This window comes from Mirounga angustirostris, unplaced genomic scaffold, assembly GCF_029215605.1.
Source record: "Mirounga angustirostris isolate CCGP_5_RB_7025 unplaced genomic scaffold, mMirAng1.0.hap1 SCAF_5, whole genome shotgun sequence".
Taxonomy (NCBI): Eukaryota; Metazoa; Chordata; class Mammalia; order Carnivora; family Phocidae; genus Mirounga; species Mirounga angustirostris.
Genome location: NW_026991713.1, coordinates 108,861,638 through 108,876,452, shown reverse-complemented (window position 1 = coordinate 108,876,452; position 14,815 = coordinate 108,861,638). Strand labels below are relative to the sequence as shown.

Genomic DNA, 14,815 nt, shown 5'->3' with positions numbered 1-14,815 from the left:
CTGCCCTTAGAGACTCTATGTTGCCATTAATTGATTTCTCCATTCTAGCCATTGTCTTCACAATTGCTAGCCTGAATTCCATCTCTGACATCTTGGTTATGTCTGCATCCATTTGTAAATCTGCAACATAAGTCATAATCTCTGAGTCTTTTCTGTTTTGGGGACTCCTCCTCCTAGTCGTTCTGTTGATGGGTGTTTGAGGGAATGTATTGAGTCGAAATTATTGACCAGAACCCAAGCAAGATGCACCTGTTTTCTTGGGACCTTAGGGTTGCTGGCCTCTTGTTTTCCCAGCCTGTCTTCTGCGGGAGGGGCCTGCCGCGCTATTACTCAGGCAACCCTGTTTGGGCGGAGTTTCCCTGCGCCCCTGTGGCAGATGATGGGCTCAGTGGGAATCAATCTTTCCACCCCCGGGGGTTGCAGTTCACCTGCTTGATCCCGGCGCACCGAGTTTCCGTCTCAGAGGCTGCAGTTCCCGTGTGCGCGACCCCGCCGGTCTGGTTTTCCACCCCGGGGGCTGCCCTAAAGTTCTTTCCCAATGCTACCGGTCTGCGAGTCTGCCCCGTCCGCAGCGGGTGAGGCTGTCACTCACCGGTGGTGTAGGATCCCCACAGCTGCCGTTTATCCTCCGATATCTGCCCGCAGGATCATGGCTCTCCACTTCGTACCTCAAAACCAACTGCCTGCGATATTCTGTTTGTAGAGATCCAGATCTTCTTACATCTCAGGCTGGTTTCACGGGTGCTCAGAGTGGTCTGGTAGTTATCCAGCTCAATTCCGGGGACCAGTTGAAATAGGGTCCCCTACTCCTCTGCCATCTTTCCCCTCCTCATGTAAGATATGTTTACTACGTTTACAAACTGTTTCAAAGTAGTAAACAAGCCTTGTTTTCTCTAGATGAAATGATTCTAAGTATTTTAACAATTCATTTTTCCAGGCTTTTAATCATTTGTATTTTTACTGAATCTTTTCAGAATTTTTGAGTTCCTTTTTAGTTGAGGAGCCTAAAACTAATCACTATGAAGAATTTGACCAATGATAATTATAATTTTTAAAACTATCAAAATATGATAAATTTTGAATGTTAATTTTACATTCATTATATTGAAATTTTCCTATGAAGTTAATATTTAGAATCATTTGAGGTTGTGCTACACACTTTGAATCCTAGATCTTTTGTTTTCCTTGCATATAGAAATACATACTACATCTTCCTCTATATTTCCATTGATAATTAAAGGTTCAGTGTATATATCAATATTTACAAGAGAATTTTTTTCCTAAGGGAAGAGAGAAATGCTTTGGGGATTATGCTGACAGTTTAGAAAATGGTTGGGGTTATAAGGAAAGCTGAAAAAAAAAGGTCTTCAAACAGAAACAGACAAAACAACTCAGGACAGATTGGGCAGTAATTCAATAGAAATCTTCCATTTTGCCTGGATGATAATGTGTTAAAAGGGTGTCTGATGATATGCATAACAGATTGTGCCTTTATACATCTATTTGCTTGGTGAGAAAAGGATGCAATGCTCAGATCTTCAGATTAACAAGGTATTTGTAAGCAAGAGGGGATTTATTCTTTTTTTTTTTATGTTATGTTAATCACCATACATTACATCATTAGTTTTTGACATAGAGTTCCATGATTTATTGTTTACTTATAACACCCAGTGCTCCATTCAGTATGTGCCCTCTTTAATACCCATCACCAGGCTAACCCATCCTCCCACCCACCTCCCCTCTAGAACCCTCAGTTTGTTTCTCAGAGTCCATAGTCTCTCATGGTTTGTCTCCCCCTCCGATTTCCACCCTCAGTTTGTTTCTTGAGATTAAGAATTCCTCATATCAGTGAGATCATATGATATATGTCTTTCTCTGATTGACTTATTTTGCTCAGCATAATATCCTCAAGTTCCATCCACGTCATTGCAAATAGCAAGATTTCATTCCTTTTGATGGCTGCATAATATTCCATTGTATATATATATACCACACCTTTATCCATTCATCTGTCGATGGGCATCTTGGCTCTTTCCACAGTTTGGCTATTGTGGACATTGCTGCTATAAACATAGGGGTGCACATACCCCTTCGGGTCCCTACATTTGTATCTTTGGGGTAAATACCTAGTAGTGCAATATCTGGGTCATATGGTAGCTCCATTTTCAACTTTTGAGGAACCTCCACACTGTTTGCCTGAGTGGCTGCACCACCTTGCATTCCCACCAACAGTGTAGGAGGGTTCCCTTTTCTCCACATCCCCACCAACATCTGTTGTTTCCTGACTTGTTAATTTTAGCCATTCTGACTGGTGTGAGGTGGTATCTCATTGAGGTTTTGATTTGGATTTCCCTGATGCCGAGCGATGTTGAGCACTTTTTCATGTGTCTGTTGGCCATTTGGATGTCTTCTTTGCAGAAATGTCTGTTCATGTCTTCTGCCCATTTCTTGATTGGATCATTTGTTCTTTGGGTGTTGAGTTTAAGAAGTTCTTTATAGATTTTGGATACTAGCCCTTTATCTGATATGTCATTTGCAAATATCTTCTCCCATTCTATTGGTTGTCTTTTGGTTTTGTTGACTGTTTCTTTTGCTGTGCAAGAGCTGAGCTTTTGTTTGATGAAGTCCCAATAGTTAATTTTTGCCCTTGCTTCCCTTGCCTTTGGCAACGTTTCTAGGAAGAAGTTGCTGTGGCTGAGGTAGAAGAGGTTGCTGCCTGTGTTCACCTTTAGGATTTTGATGGACTCCTGTCTCACATTGAGGTCTTTCTAACATTTTGAGTCTATTTTTATGTGTGGTGTAAGGAAATTGTCCAGTTTCATTCTCCTGCATGTGGCTGTCCAATTTTCCCAACACCATTTATTGAAGATACTGTCTTCCATTGGACATTCTTCCTGGTTTGTCAAAGATTAGTTGACCATAGAGTTGAGGATCCATTTCTGGGCTCTCTATTCTGTTCCATTGATCTATGTGTCTGTTTTTGTGCCAGTACCATACTGTCTTGATGATGACAGCTTTGTAATAGAGCTTGAAGTCTGGAATTGTGATGCCGCCAGCTTTGCTTTTCTTTTTCAACATTCCTCTGGCTATTCGGGGTCTTTTCTGGTTCCATACAAATTTTAGGATTATTTGTTCCATTTCTTTGAAAAAACTGGATGGTATTTTGATAGGGATTACATTAAATGTGTAGATTGCTCTAGGTAGCATTGGCATCTTGACAATATTTGTTCTTGCAATCCATGAGCATGAACATTTTTCCATTTCTTTGTGTCTTCCTCAATTTCTTTCATGAGTATTTTATAGTTTTCTGAGTACAGATTCTTTGTCTCTTTGGTTAGATTTATTCCTAGATATCTTACAGTTTTGGGTGCAGTTGTAAATGGGTTTGACTCCTTAATTTCTCTTTCTTCTGTCTTGTTGTTGGTGTATAGGAATGCCATTGATTTCTGTGCATTGATTTTATATCCTGCCACTTTACTGAATTCGTGTATGAGTTCTTGCAGTTTTGGGATGGAGTCTTTTGGGTTTTCCACATAAAGTATCATATCATCTGAGAAAAGTGAGAGTTTGATTTCTTCTTTGCCGATTTGGATGCCTTTTATTTCTTTTTGTTGTCTCATTGCTCTGGCTAGGACTTCTAATACGTTGTTGAATAGCAGTGGTGATAGTGGACATCCCTGCCGTGTTCCTGACCCTAGGGGGAAAGCTCTCAGTTTTTCCCCATTGAGAATGATATTTGTTGTGGGTTTTTCATAGATGGCTTTTATGATATTGAGGTATGTACCCTCTATCCCTATACTCTGAAGAGTTTTGATCAAGAAAGGATGCTGTACTTTGTCAAATGCTTTTTCTGCATCTATTCAGAGGATCATATGGTTCTTATTCTTTCTTTTATTAATGTATTGTATCACATTGATTGATTTGCAGATGTTGAACCAACCTTGCACCCCAGGGATAAATCCCACTTGGTCGTGGTGAATAATCCTTTTAATGTACTGTTGGATCCTATTGGCTAGTATTTTGGTGAGAATTTTTGCATCCATGTTCATCAAGGATATTGGTCTGTAATTCTCCTTTTCGATAGGGTCTTTGGTTTTTGGGATCAAGGTAATGCTGGCCTCATAAAATGAGTTTGGAAGTTTTCCTTCCATTACTATTTTTTGGAAGAGTTTCAGAAGAATAGATATTAATTCTTCCTTAAATGTTTGGTAGAATTCCCTTGGGAAGCCATCTGGCCCTGGACTTTTGTTTGTTGGGAGATTGTTGATGACTGCTTCAATTTCCTTAGTGGTTATAGGTCTGTTCAGGTTTTCTGTTTTTTCCTGGTTCACTTTTGGTAGTTGATATATCTCTAGGAATGCATCCATTTCTTCCAGGTTATCTAATTTGCTGGCATAGAGTTGCTCATAGTATGTTCTTATAATTGTTTGTATTTCTTTGGTGTTGGTTGTGATCTCCCCTCTTTCATTCATGATTTTGTTGATTTGGGTCATTTCCCCTTTCTTTTTGACAAGTCTGGCCAGGGGTTTATCAATCTTATTAATTCTTTCAAAGGACCAACTCCTAGTTTCGTTGATCTGTTCTACTGTTCTTTTGGTTTCTATTTCATTGATTTCTGCTCTGATCTTTATTATTTCTCTTCTCCTGCTGGGTTTTGGCTTTTTTGCTGTTCTTTCTCCAGCTCCTTTAGGTGTAGGTTTAGGTTGTGTATTTGAGACCTTTCTTGTTTCTTGAGAAAGGCTTGTATTGCTATATACTTTCCTCTTAGGACTGCCTTTGCTGCATCCCAAAGCTTTTGAACAGTTGTGTTTTCATTTTCATTTTTTTCCATGAATTTTTTAAATTCTTCTTTAATTTCCTGGATGACACATTCATTGTTTAGTAGGATGCTCTTTAGCATCCATGTATTTGAGTTCTTTCTGACTTTCCTCTTGTGATTGAGTTCTAGTTTCAAAGCACTGTGGTCTGAAAATAGGCAGGGAGTGATCCCAATCTTTTGGTACCGGTTGAGACCAGATTTGTGACCTAGGATGTGATCTATTCTGGAGAATCTTCCATGGGCACTAGAGAAGACTGTGTATTCTGTTGCTTTGGGATGGAATGTTCTGAAAATATCTGTGAAGTCCATTTGGTCCAGTGTGTCATTTAAAGTCTTTATTTCCTTGTTGATCTTTTACTTAGATGATCTGTCCATTTCAGTGAGGGGGTGTTAAAGTCCCCCACTATTATTGTATTGTTATCAATGTGTTTCTTTATTTTGTTATTAATTGGCTTATATAATTGGCTGCTCCCATGTTAGGGGCATAGATATTTACAATTGTTAGAACTTCTTGTTGTATAGACCCTTTAAGTATGATATAGTGTCCTTCCTCATCTCTTATTATAGTCTTTGGTTTAAAATCTAATTTGTCTGGTATAAGGATTGCCACCCCAGCTTTCTTTTGGTGTCCATTAGCATGGTAAATGGATTTCCACCCCTCTTTTCAATCTGGAGGTGTCTTTGGGTCTAAAATGAATCTCTTGCAGACAGCATATTGATGGGTCTTGCTTTTTTATCCAATCTGATAGCCTGTGTCTTTTAATTGAGGCACTTAGCCCATTTATATTCAGGGTAACTATTGAAAGATAGGAATTTAGTGCCATTGTATTGCCTGTAAGGTGGCTGTTACTGTATATTGTCTGTCTTCCTTTCTGGTCTATGTTGCTTATAGGGTCTCTCTTTGCTTAGAGGACCCCTTTCAATATTTCTTGTAGGGCTGGTTTCGTGTTTACAAATTCCTTTAGTTTTTGTTTGTCCTGGAAGCTTTTTATCTCTCCTTCTATTTTCAATGACAGCCTAGCTGGATATAGTATTCTTGGCTACATATTTTTCTCGTTTAGTGCTCCGAATATATCATGCTGGTCCTTTCTGGCCTGCCAGGTCTCTGTGGGTAGGTCTGTTGCCAATCTAATGTTTCTACCATTGTAGGTTACAGACCTCTTGTCCTGAGGTGCTTTCAGGATTTTCTCTTTGTCTCTGAGACTCGTAAGTTTTACTATTAGATGTTGGGGTGTTGACCCATTTTTATTGATTTTGAGAGGGGTTCTCTGTGCCTCCTGGATTTTGATGCCTGTTTCCTTCCCCAAATTAGGGAAGTTCTCTGCTATAATTTGCTCCAATATACCTTCTGCCCCACTCTCTCTTTCTTCTTCTTCTGGGATCCCAATTATTCTAATATTATTTCACCTTATAGTATCACTTATCTCTCGAATTCTGCCCTCATGATCCAGTAGTTGTTTATCTCTCTTTTTCTCAGCTTCTTTATTCTCCATCATTTGGTCTTCTATATCACTGATTCTCTCTTCTGCCTCATTTATCCTAGCAGTTAGAGCCTCCATTTTTGATTGCACCTCATTAATAGCCTTTTTGATTTCGACTTGGTTAGATTTTAGTTCTTTTATTTCTCCAGAGAGGGTTTCTCTAATATCGTTTATGCTTTTTTCAAGCCCAGCTAATATCTTTAAAATCGTCATTCTGAACTCTAGTTCTGACATCTTACTAATGTCCGTATTGATTAGTTCCCTGGCAGTTGGTACTGCCTCTTGTTCTTTTTGTTGAGGTGATTTTTTTCCATCTTGTCAATTTGTCCAGAGGATAATAGATGAATGAGACAACAAAATGCTAAAAGGGTAGCAACAACCCAAGAAAAATATACACTAAACAAATCTGAAGAGACCTGAAACCAGGGGAAAGAAAGGGAAAGAAAGAAAAAAGAAAAAGAAAAGAAAAAGATTAAAAAAAAAAAAAAAGAATATGATCAGGCTGGTGCATAGATCAGTGCCTCACACTAGATTTTGGGCATATTTTGTTCTGTTAGAAGAAAGTGCCTCCCAAAATTTTAAAGAAAGAAAAACTTACATATGTACAAAAATAAGGGTAATACGATGAAGGGATGGAATATGACTGTAAAGATGAAAATTATAAAAGATTTTATAAAAGGAATTGATAAGAAATTGGTTGAAAAAACAAAGAAGGGGATTTAAAAAAAAAAGGGAGAGAATGTGATCAGGCAGGAGACTAGAACAAAGCCATACACTAGAGATTTAGGGTATATTTTGGTCTGTTATAAGAAACTGTATCCCAAAATTTTAAAGGGAGAACAACTTACATATATACCAAAAATAAGGTTAACTACTATGAAGGGATAGAATATGACTCTAAAAATGAAAAATAAAAAAGATTTTTAAAAAAGGGTTTGATAAGATGTTGGTTGAAAAAGGGAAAGAGAAAAATTCAAAAAAAAAGAAAAAGAAAAAAAAATTTAAAAATTAACTTTGAAATACTAAAGAATTGGGGAAAAAAGCCATGAATTCTATGTGCTGTATTCCCCTTGTGCTGGCGTTTTGCCATTCTCATTGATCAGTAAACTTGTTCTTGGCTGGCTGTTCTTGCTTGTCTTCTGGGGGAGGAGCCTGTTGCTGTGGTTCCCAGATGTCTTTGCTGGAGGTGGAATTGCCTTACCCTTGTCAGGTCAGGCTAAGTAATCTCCTCAGATTTGCTCTCAGGAGCTTTTGTTCCCTGCAAGCTTTCTGTATAGCTTTGGAGGATGAGTGTGAAAATGGTGGCCTCCCAATTTCCACCCCAGAGGAGCTGAGAACTCGGGGCCCCACTCTTCAGTGAGCCCCCAGAGAAAAGCAGTCAGTCGCTCCCATCTCCCCAGTCTCTGCTGCACTCCCTGCTCACCCAGCCTGTGACCAAGCATTTCTATCTCTGGCACATGACCCAGTTTGGAGTCTCCAAACCCAGCAGATTCCTGTGGTGCACTCCTGCGCCACTTCTCCCAGGGGAGGAAGGGGAGTCTCCCCAGATCTGCCCCTTGTTGGGTCCCTGCTGGAAGAGCAGTGGCCTGACTGTGCCGCGGATCACAGGTTATGGCAACCCCAGCTGAGAGCCTGCTCCTCGGCTCCATCTCAGCAGCCGGCTTCCCTGCTCCAATATCTGGGAGCTCTGCTGCACTCAGGTACTCCCGGTCTTCCTGTGACCCTGAGGGTCCCGAGACCACACTGTCCCAGTGAGGGTTCCACCCCCAGCTTAGCCATTGGAGCGACGTCCCTCAGCAGAGCAGACTTCTAAAAGTTCCCATTTTGCACTCTGCTCTCTATCACTTGCCAGAAGCGGCCAACAGAGGCTCCCTCCCCCGCCATCTATCCTCCCGAATATCTCCTCAGATTCACTTCTCTGCATGTCCTACCTTCCAGAAAGTGGTCGCTTTTCTGTTCAGAGAGTTGCTGCTATTCTTTTCTTCAATCTCCTGTTGAGTTCGTAGGTGTTCAGAATGGTTTGATCCCTATCTAGCTGAAGTCCTGGGACCAGATGAAATTTAGGTCTCCTACTCCTCCACCATCTTGCTCCTCCCCGCTTTATATATCTCTATATATTATGTCTTTATATCACATCAGTGATGTTGAAGACTGTTATGTAGAATGCTATCAACATCCTTATTATCAAAGCTGTTAATATACATGCTCATAAGGATACTATTATACTCTGTGTTTTAACACAGTGATGACTAGAAAGAATCTTAATCAGAAGTGGAGGACAAATGATGCAAATTTAGCAAGACTTATAAAATATATTTAGGTTGTTTTGATAATTTACCAAAGATCGGGGATTGGGCAAATCATTATTTTCTGTGTGACTATAGGCTGACTTTCATAGACTTTCTATCCTCTTCCTCCTTTCTTCTCCTCTTCCTCCTCCTTCCCTCTTCCTCCTCCTTTTCCTCCTCTACCTCTTCTTTTCTTTTATCACTCAAACAAACATCAGGCCTTGAAAGTATGCCTGTTTCCACTTCTTAGAGATATCTGTTTGGCTGATGTGAGCTTGAACAGTACTGCTTGCATACCTTTCTAGTATTTTTCATTCTTGTCCCGCTGCAGAAGTATTATGGTGTTATGCAATGACAGTCCTTTATGGTTGTGGGAACCAATATAAGTGGGAAAAGCTTGCATGTGGGAATATGGTTATAAATAAACTTTGTATTATATTCTCTGTATTGTATTTAAGGCCTTGTTCTTGATATTGCCACACATTTTCTCTCTTGTTATAATAGGATCATTTGCCTGTGTAGAATCAAGTGATTAATGATATCCCCTAATAAACATTTCAAAATCTTTACTTTTTTTTATTTTTTTTTAAAGATTTTATTTATTTGACAGAGAGAGATAGCGATTGCAGGAACACAAGCAGGGGGAGTGGGAGAAGGAGAAGCAGGCTTCCTGCCGAGCAGGGAGCCCGATGTGGGACTCGATCCCGGGACCCCGGGATCATGACCTGAGCCAAAGGCAGACACCCAACGACTGAGCCACCCAGGCGCCCAAACATTTCAAAATCTTTAAAAGTATTTTGCTTTCTACTTATAGCTGTGTGGTAATATTAGCAACAGGAGTGGTGATTTGTTTATGGCTGCAGGTATGTTTGTAAAAAAGCATCAATTTATATTATGTACTTCAACAATTGTTACGCTTCAGTGGCCAAAAAATGACAACAGTCCTCTAGGATATGTCTTCAAAAATGGTTTACAGAAGAGTGTTAGACTATTTTATAACTAGTTTTTTTTTTTAATTCAAATACCTGATAAAACTAATAAATCATGTTTGAGGTTGAGATAGCCTTAATTTAGGATAGCCAGCCACCTATTCTCTTTAATATTGGAATCCATTTTATAACACTACTACAAAAGTCTGTTTGTCATAAATTGTCTTTTTAGCCATCAATTATCTTACACTTTCGTTCTCAGAATTGTCCTCCATATCCCTCTTTTTTATAATCCAAAATCAGGTGTTTGAAATTCATCCTAAAGTAACAGATTAGGATCGGTGACAATAGTTACGTTGTAAAATTTTGCATCTGTGTGACCAAAATTTAAATTATTTTCAGCACTGCAATAAACCTTAGGCAAATTATACTAACTGGAGTAATAGCTGTATAAAACAAAGAACCATCAAAATCTGTTTCATTTGATAGGGCTAGAAGAGCTATGTTAAATTCTATAAAACATAGGTAGTTTGTAGTTGGACCATTTAAATTATCATCTAAACTGGAGGAATGCTGGGACAAGCATACACTGAGACTGTGTGGACAAACCATGATATATGGTTACTAGTTCTGGAACCCTAATAAGCTGATCCTGACAACAGGTGAAGAATAAATAGTTACTACCTTGAAGAAAACTAACTCAGAGCTTGGAAATTGACTCTTGTGGAAGACAGTGATCTTTTATATATTCATTCTGAGATGAAATTGTGGAAAAATAACTTTGGAATAAATGTGACTAAAGGGCATCCTCTAAAACATCTTGTGCTCTACTTTGCCTGACCAAATATTTTTTGTTCTGTGCCTGTTATGATCTTGAATGGCTCTTATGTTAAGTATTTTAAATGTTACTTAATTCTGTATATCTATTTTAAATCCCAAAAGATATATTATCTCTGACTTGTTATCTAGCAGCAACTTCGTATTTGTATTACCATTAATGAATGAATAATTATGGTTGCTTATTTAATATTATTATAGATTATGAAAATGATTCTTCAATTACAAATAAAACATTTTCTTCACATCTAATACCAGATGTTTTGTAATTCTAAAGCTCAGAGAAGAAAAGAGCTAGCTCTGCTAGTTCAGATCTTTCACAGATCCTAAAGTCTCAAGATGGATCAGCTTTTTTAGGGAGTTCAAAAGGAGTTTCAGCTGATAAAGACCTACTCCATATACTTCCATTAAAGACCCAGGATAAATCCTTAACAAGACTATTATCAAACGAAGAGATTGAAGACTTACTGTCTGTCAAGACATCACTTCAAGGGGATGGAACAGCAACAGCGTCACTCATTTCATATCCTGTTCTTACCAGAAGAAAGCCAATGGATAGTGACATCTCAAAGGTAAGATATAGTACAATAATTTGAAAGCTGTTTACTTTGAAATGCTAGATTCCCTTAATATTTTAAGTAAATGTTAATTAAAACTCATTAATATTTTCTTATTTAAAAGGAATAAAAAGTTTGCCTTTTAATATAATCTGTTTTATATTTAGGATGTTTAAGGTATATTTGAGAATCAGAGTGATATTTTAACATAAAAAATTCTAAGCTGTATCGACAAAGAAGTTGTGGCTTAGATTACAGTTTTAATGATAAAATATATATAATTCCTAGGTGAGATAGAGAAATGTTCATTTCAGGTTCATCTAGAAAAAATATTTTTATATAGTAAGGTAATTGTGAAAACACAGTTCTTTTGAAATGACTTTATATACCTTAAACAAGGCCTAGAAAATTATTAAATGCTGGGGAAAAAAGAAATGATAAAAAGGCTATATATATTTGACATATATCTACAATACACTTTTATCATAGAATTTATTAATGTGACCTTAAAAAGAATTTCATGAGTCATTTGAGTTGGTCTAGAGATTGAATCAGACTAAAATGTAAGTCTAAAGTAGAATCATAATCATTATTAACATGATTTATTTGGAATTATTTATGAGGAGAATCACAATATAGCTTGGGTTCCCTCCACATGAGTGTTCCCAAATGCCTTTCAGATCCATTAATTGTTCTCATGTTTTTATTTGATGCATTCGGGATATAAAAATAAAACATTTATGCAATGACATTGTAGATAATGAATAAAAATTCTTGCTCTGAGAGAAAGTAATTAGAGTTCTAAGACACATAATTTGAAATTACTTATTATAATTTTTGTCATTAAGGCTGTTGGAGAAGAGAAATTACAAAGTAAGACTGAAAAACAAACTTACCAAGAAGCAAGAGAATTTCAAGGTAAAAATATTTTCTGTTTTGTAAGGTAAAAATGTGAATGATTGTGTCTTCCCATGGTATAATTATAAATAAATGAAGAGAGAACATTATTAAATATGGAAATAACTCCTTGGACAGTCATCACATAATATGGAAATCTATTGACCAGTATGTAAAAATTAATTTGGTGACTTAACTTTACCCAGAGTTTGTTTCAACTAAGATCTGTGTAAAAGGACAGTGGTAGCTTTGCCTCAACCAAATAACAGTTTTTGGCATTATGAATTCTTAACATATCATGCCAAAAACTCATCAGGGTACAGCAGGAAAAAGATGATTTGTGGTATAAATAATTCATATTTTAGCTAGATTCTTTAGGTATCTTATATATTTTAAAACAGGGTGCCTGGGTGGCTCAGTTGGTTAAGTGACTGACTCTTGATTTTAGCTCTGGTCGTGATCTCAGGATCCTGGGATCGAGCCCCACATCATGGGGCTCTGTGCTGGGGGGGGGGGGGTGGAGCCTGATTAAGATTCTCCTCCTGCCCCCACCCCCAACTTGAACGTGTTCCCTCTCTCTCTTAAAATATATATATATATATGTATTATATATATATATTAGATATCTATATTAAAACTGATAAATTTGTTCTTTCCTTCCAACATATATAACTTTTATAATCAACCCATATCTTACAACATTGGCTTGAACTTTCAAAATAAAATTAAATGGTTGTGATGTAGAGTGCAGGAGAATTACTCTTCTATTGTGCTTTGAGTTGAGAGTTCCTCTGCTTATAGCTGTTATAACCTATGTTACCAGGTTATCTGAGATAAATATTCCTTATTATGATCAGGATGTTTTCTTTTATTCAAAGTTTATTACAAATTTTAACCAGCAGTTGGCCTGAGTTTAATCAATCTACTAAAATTTTTTTGTGGTAAAATATATATAACATGAAATTTGCCATTTTAATCATCATTTAAGTGTACAGTTGCATGGCATGAATGACATTCACAATGTTGTGCAACCATCACTACCTCTATTTCCACAACTTTTCATCACCCAAAAAAGAAATTCTTAATTAAGCAATAACTCCCATTCCTGCCCCTATCCAGCCCCTGGTAACATCTAATTTACTTCTATCTCTCTGAACGTGCCTATTATATTTCATATGAGTGAAATTATACAACATTGTCCTTTTGTAGCTGTCCTATTTCACTTAGCATAACGTTTTTAAGTTTCATCCATGATGTGTCAGAACTTCCTTCCTTGTCTGATGGCTGAATAAGATTCCGTTGCATGTGTGTGTGTGTATCACATTTTGTTTATCCATTTACCTGCTGATGCACATTTGTGTTGTTTCTGTCTTTTGGCTATTGTGAATAATGCTACAATGAACATGGTGTATGGGTAACTGTTTTAAATCTGTTTTCATTTATTTTGGGTAGGAGTGTAATTGCTGGATCATATGATAATTCTAATTTTAGCTTTTTGAGTAACTGTGCAACTGTTTTTCACAGTGGCTGCACCATTTTATACTTCCACCAGCAATATAGAAGGATACACATTCTTGCCAACACTTGTTTTCTTTGCTCTTTTAATTGTAATAATTCTAGTAGGTATGAAATGTATCTCATTGTGATTTTGATTTGCATTTCCCTAATTACTAAAGATGTTAAGCATTTTTTTATGTGCTTACTGCTCATTTGTATATCTTCTTTGGAAAAAAACATCTATTCAACTCCTTCACCATTTATAATTGGGTTGTTTGTCTTTTTGTTGCTGAGTTGTATAGGTTCTTTATATATTCTGGATATTAAACCTTTTGTCAGATATATGGTTTACAAATATTTCCTCTCATTGGGTAGGTTATCTTTTCACTTTCTTGAAAATGTCCTTTGATGCAAAAAAATAATTTTATGAAGCTCATTTTATCTGTTTCTCATTTTGTTGCTATGCTTTTGGCGTCAATATCTGAGAACCAATTGCCAAATCTCAGATAACAGAGATTTATCCTTATGCTTTCTTCTAAAAGCTTTATGGTTTTAGCTCTTATATTTAAGTGATTGGTACATTTTGAGTTAATTTTTGTATATGGTATGAAGTAGTGATACATACAACTTAATTTTTTTTTGCCTCTGGAAATTGACTTATCCCTGCATTGTTTGTTGAAGAGGCTCTTCTTTTTCCACTGAATTGTATTGGCACCCTAGTCAAAAACCAGTCAACCCCATGTATGTGTTTATTTCTGTGCTCTTAATTGTATTCCACTCGTGTATATGTTTATCCACATGTCAATATCACACTGCATTGATTTACTTTAGCTTTGTAGTAAGTTTGGAAATGGGGAAGTGTGAATTCTTAAATTTTGTCTTTTTCAATACCACTTTGGCTATTTTAGACCTCCTGCAACTAATTATGAATTTTAGGATCAAATTTTTTTCATTTTTTCAAATAGGCTTTTGGGATTTTCATAGAGACTGCACTGAATCTGTAGATCACCTTGGGAAGTACTGTCATCTTAATAGTATTAAGTCCCCCAATTCATGAACCCAGGAGGTCTTTCCATTTTATTTAGGTCTTATTTAGTTTATTATAGCAATATTTGATAGTTTTCAATGTATAATTCTTGGACAATATTATTCCTAAGTACTTTATTCTTTCTGACATATTGTGATGGAATTTTTTTTTAAAATTTCATTTTCAAGTTACTCATTGCTGCTGTTTAGAAATACAACTGATTTTGTATGCTGACCTTGAATCCTGAAACTTTGCTGAATTTAACTTTAGTATTTCTGTATGGAATCTTTGGGATTTTCTAAATATATGATCATGTCATCTGTGAATAAAGATAGTTTTACTCCTTTTCCAATTTAGATGCCTTTTATTTCTTTTTATTTTCTAACTGCTCTTGCTCAAACTCCTAGTACAATGTTGAATAGTACTGGTAAAAACAGACATCTTTGTCTTGTTCCTGTTCTTATGGAGAAATGTTTCATTCTT

At 36.8% G+C, this 14,815-nt stretch overlaps 1 protein-coding gene across 1 annotated transcript in view; it reads left to right on the top strand.

Moving 5' to 3' along the window:
* CCDC7 (coiled-coil domain containing 7) overlaps window positions 1-14,362 on the top strand; it is a 177,009-nt gene extending 162,647 nt beyond the window's left edge. Inside the window, exons 16-18 of the mRNA XM_064590292.1 lie at window positions 10,768-10,926; window positions 11,760-11,829; window positions 14,271-14,362. Coding sequence (XP_064446362.1) covers window positions 10,768-10,926; window positions 11,760-11,829; window positions 14,271-14,362 — 321 coding nt within the window. The remainder of the gene's footprint in view (window positions 1-10,767; window positions 10,927-11,759; window positions 11,830-14,270) is intronic.
* The last annotated feature ends 453 nt before the right edge of the window (window positions 14,363-14,815 follow it).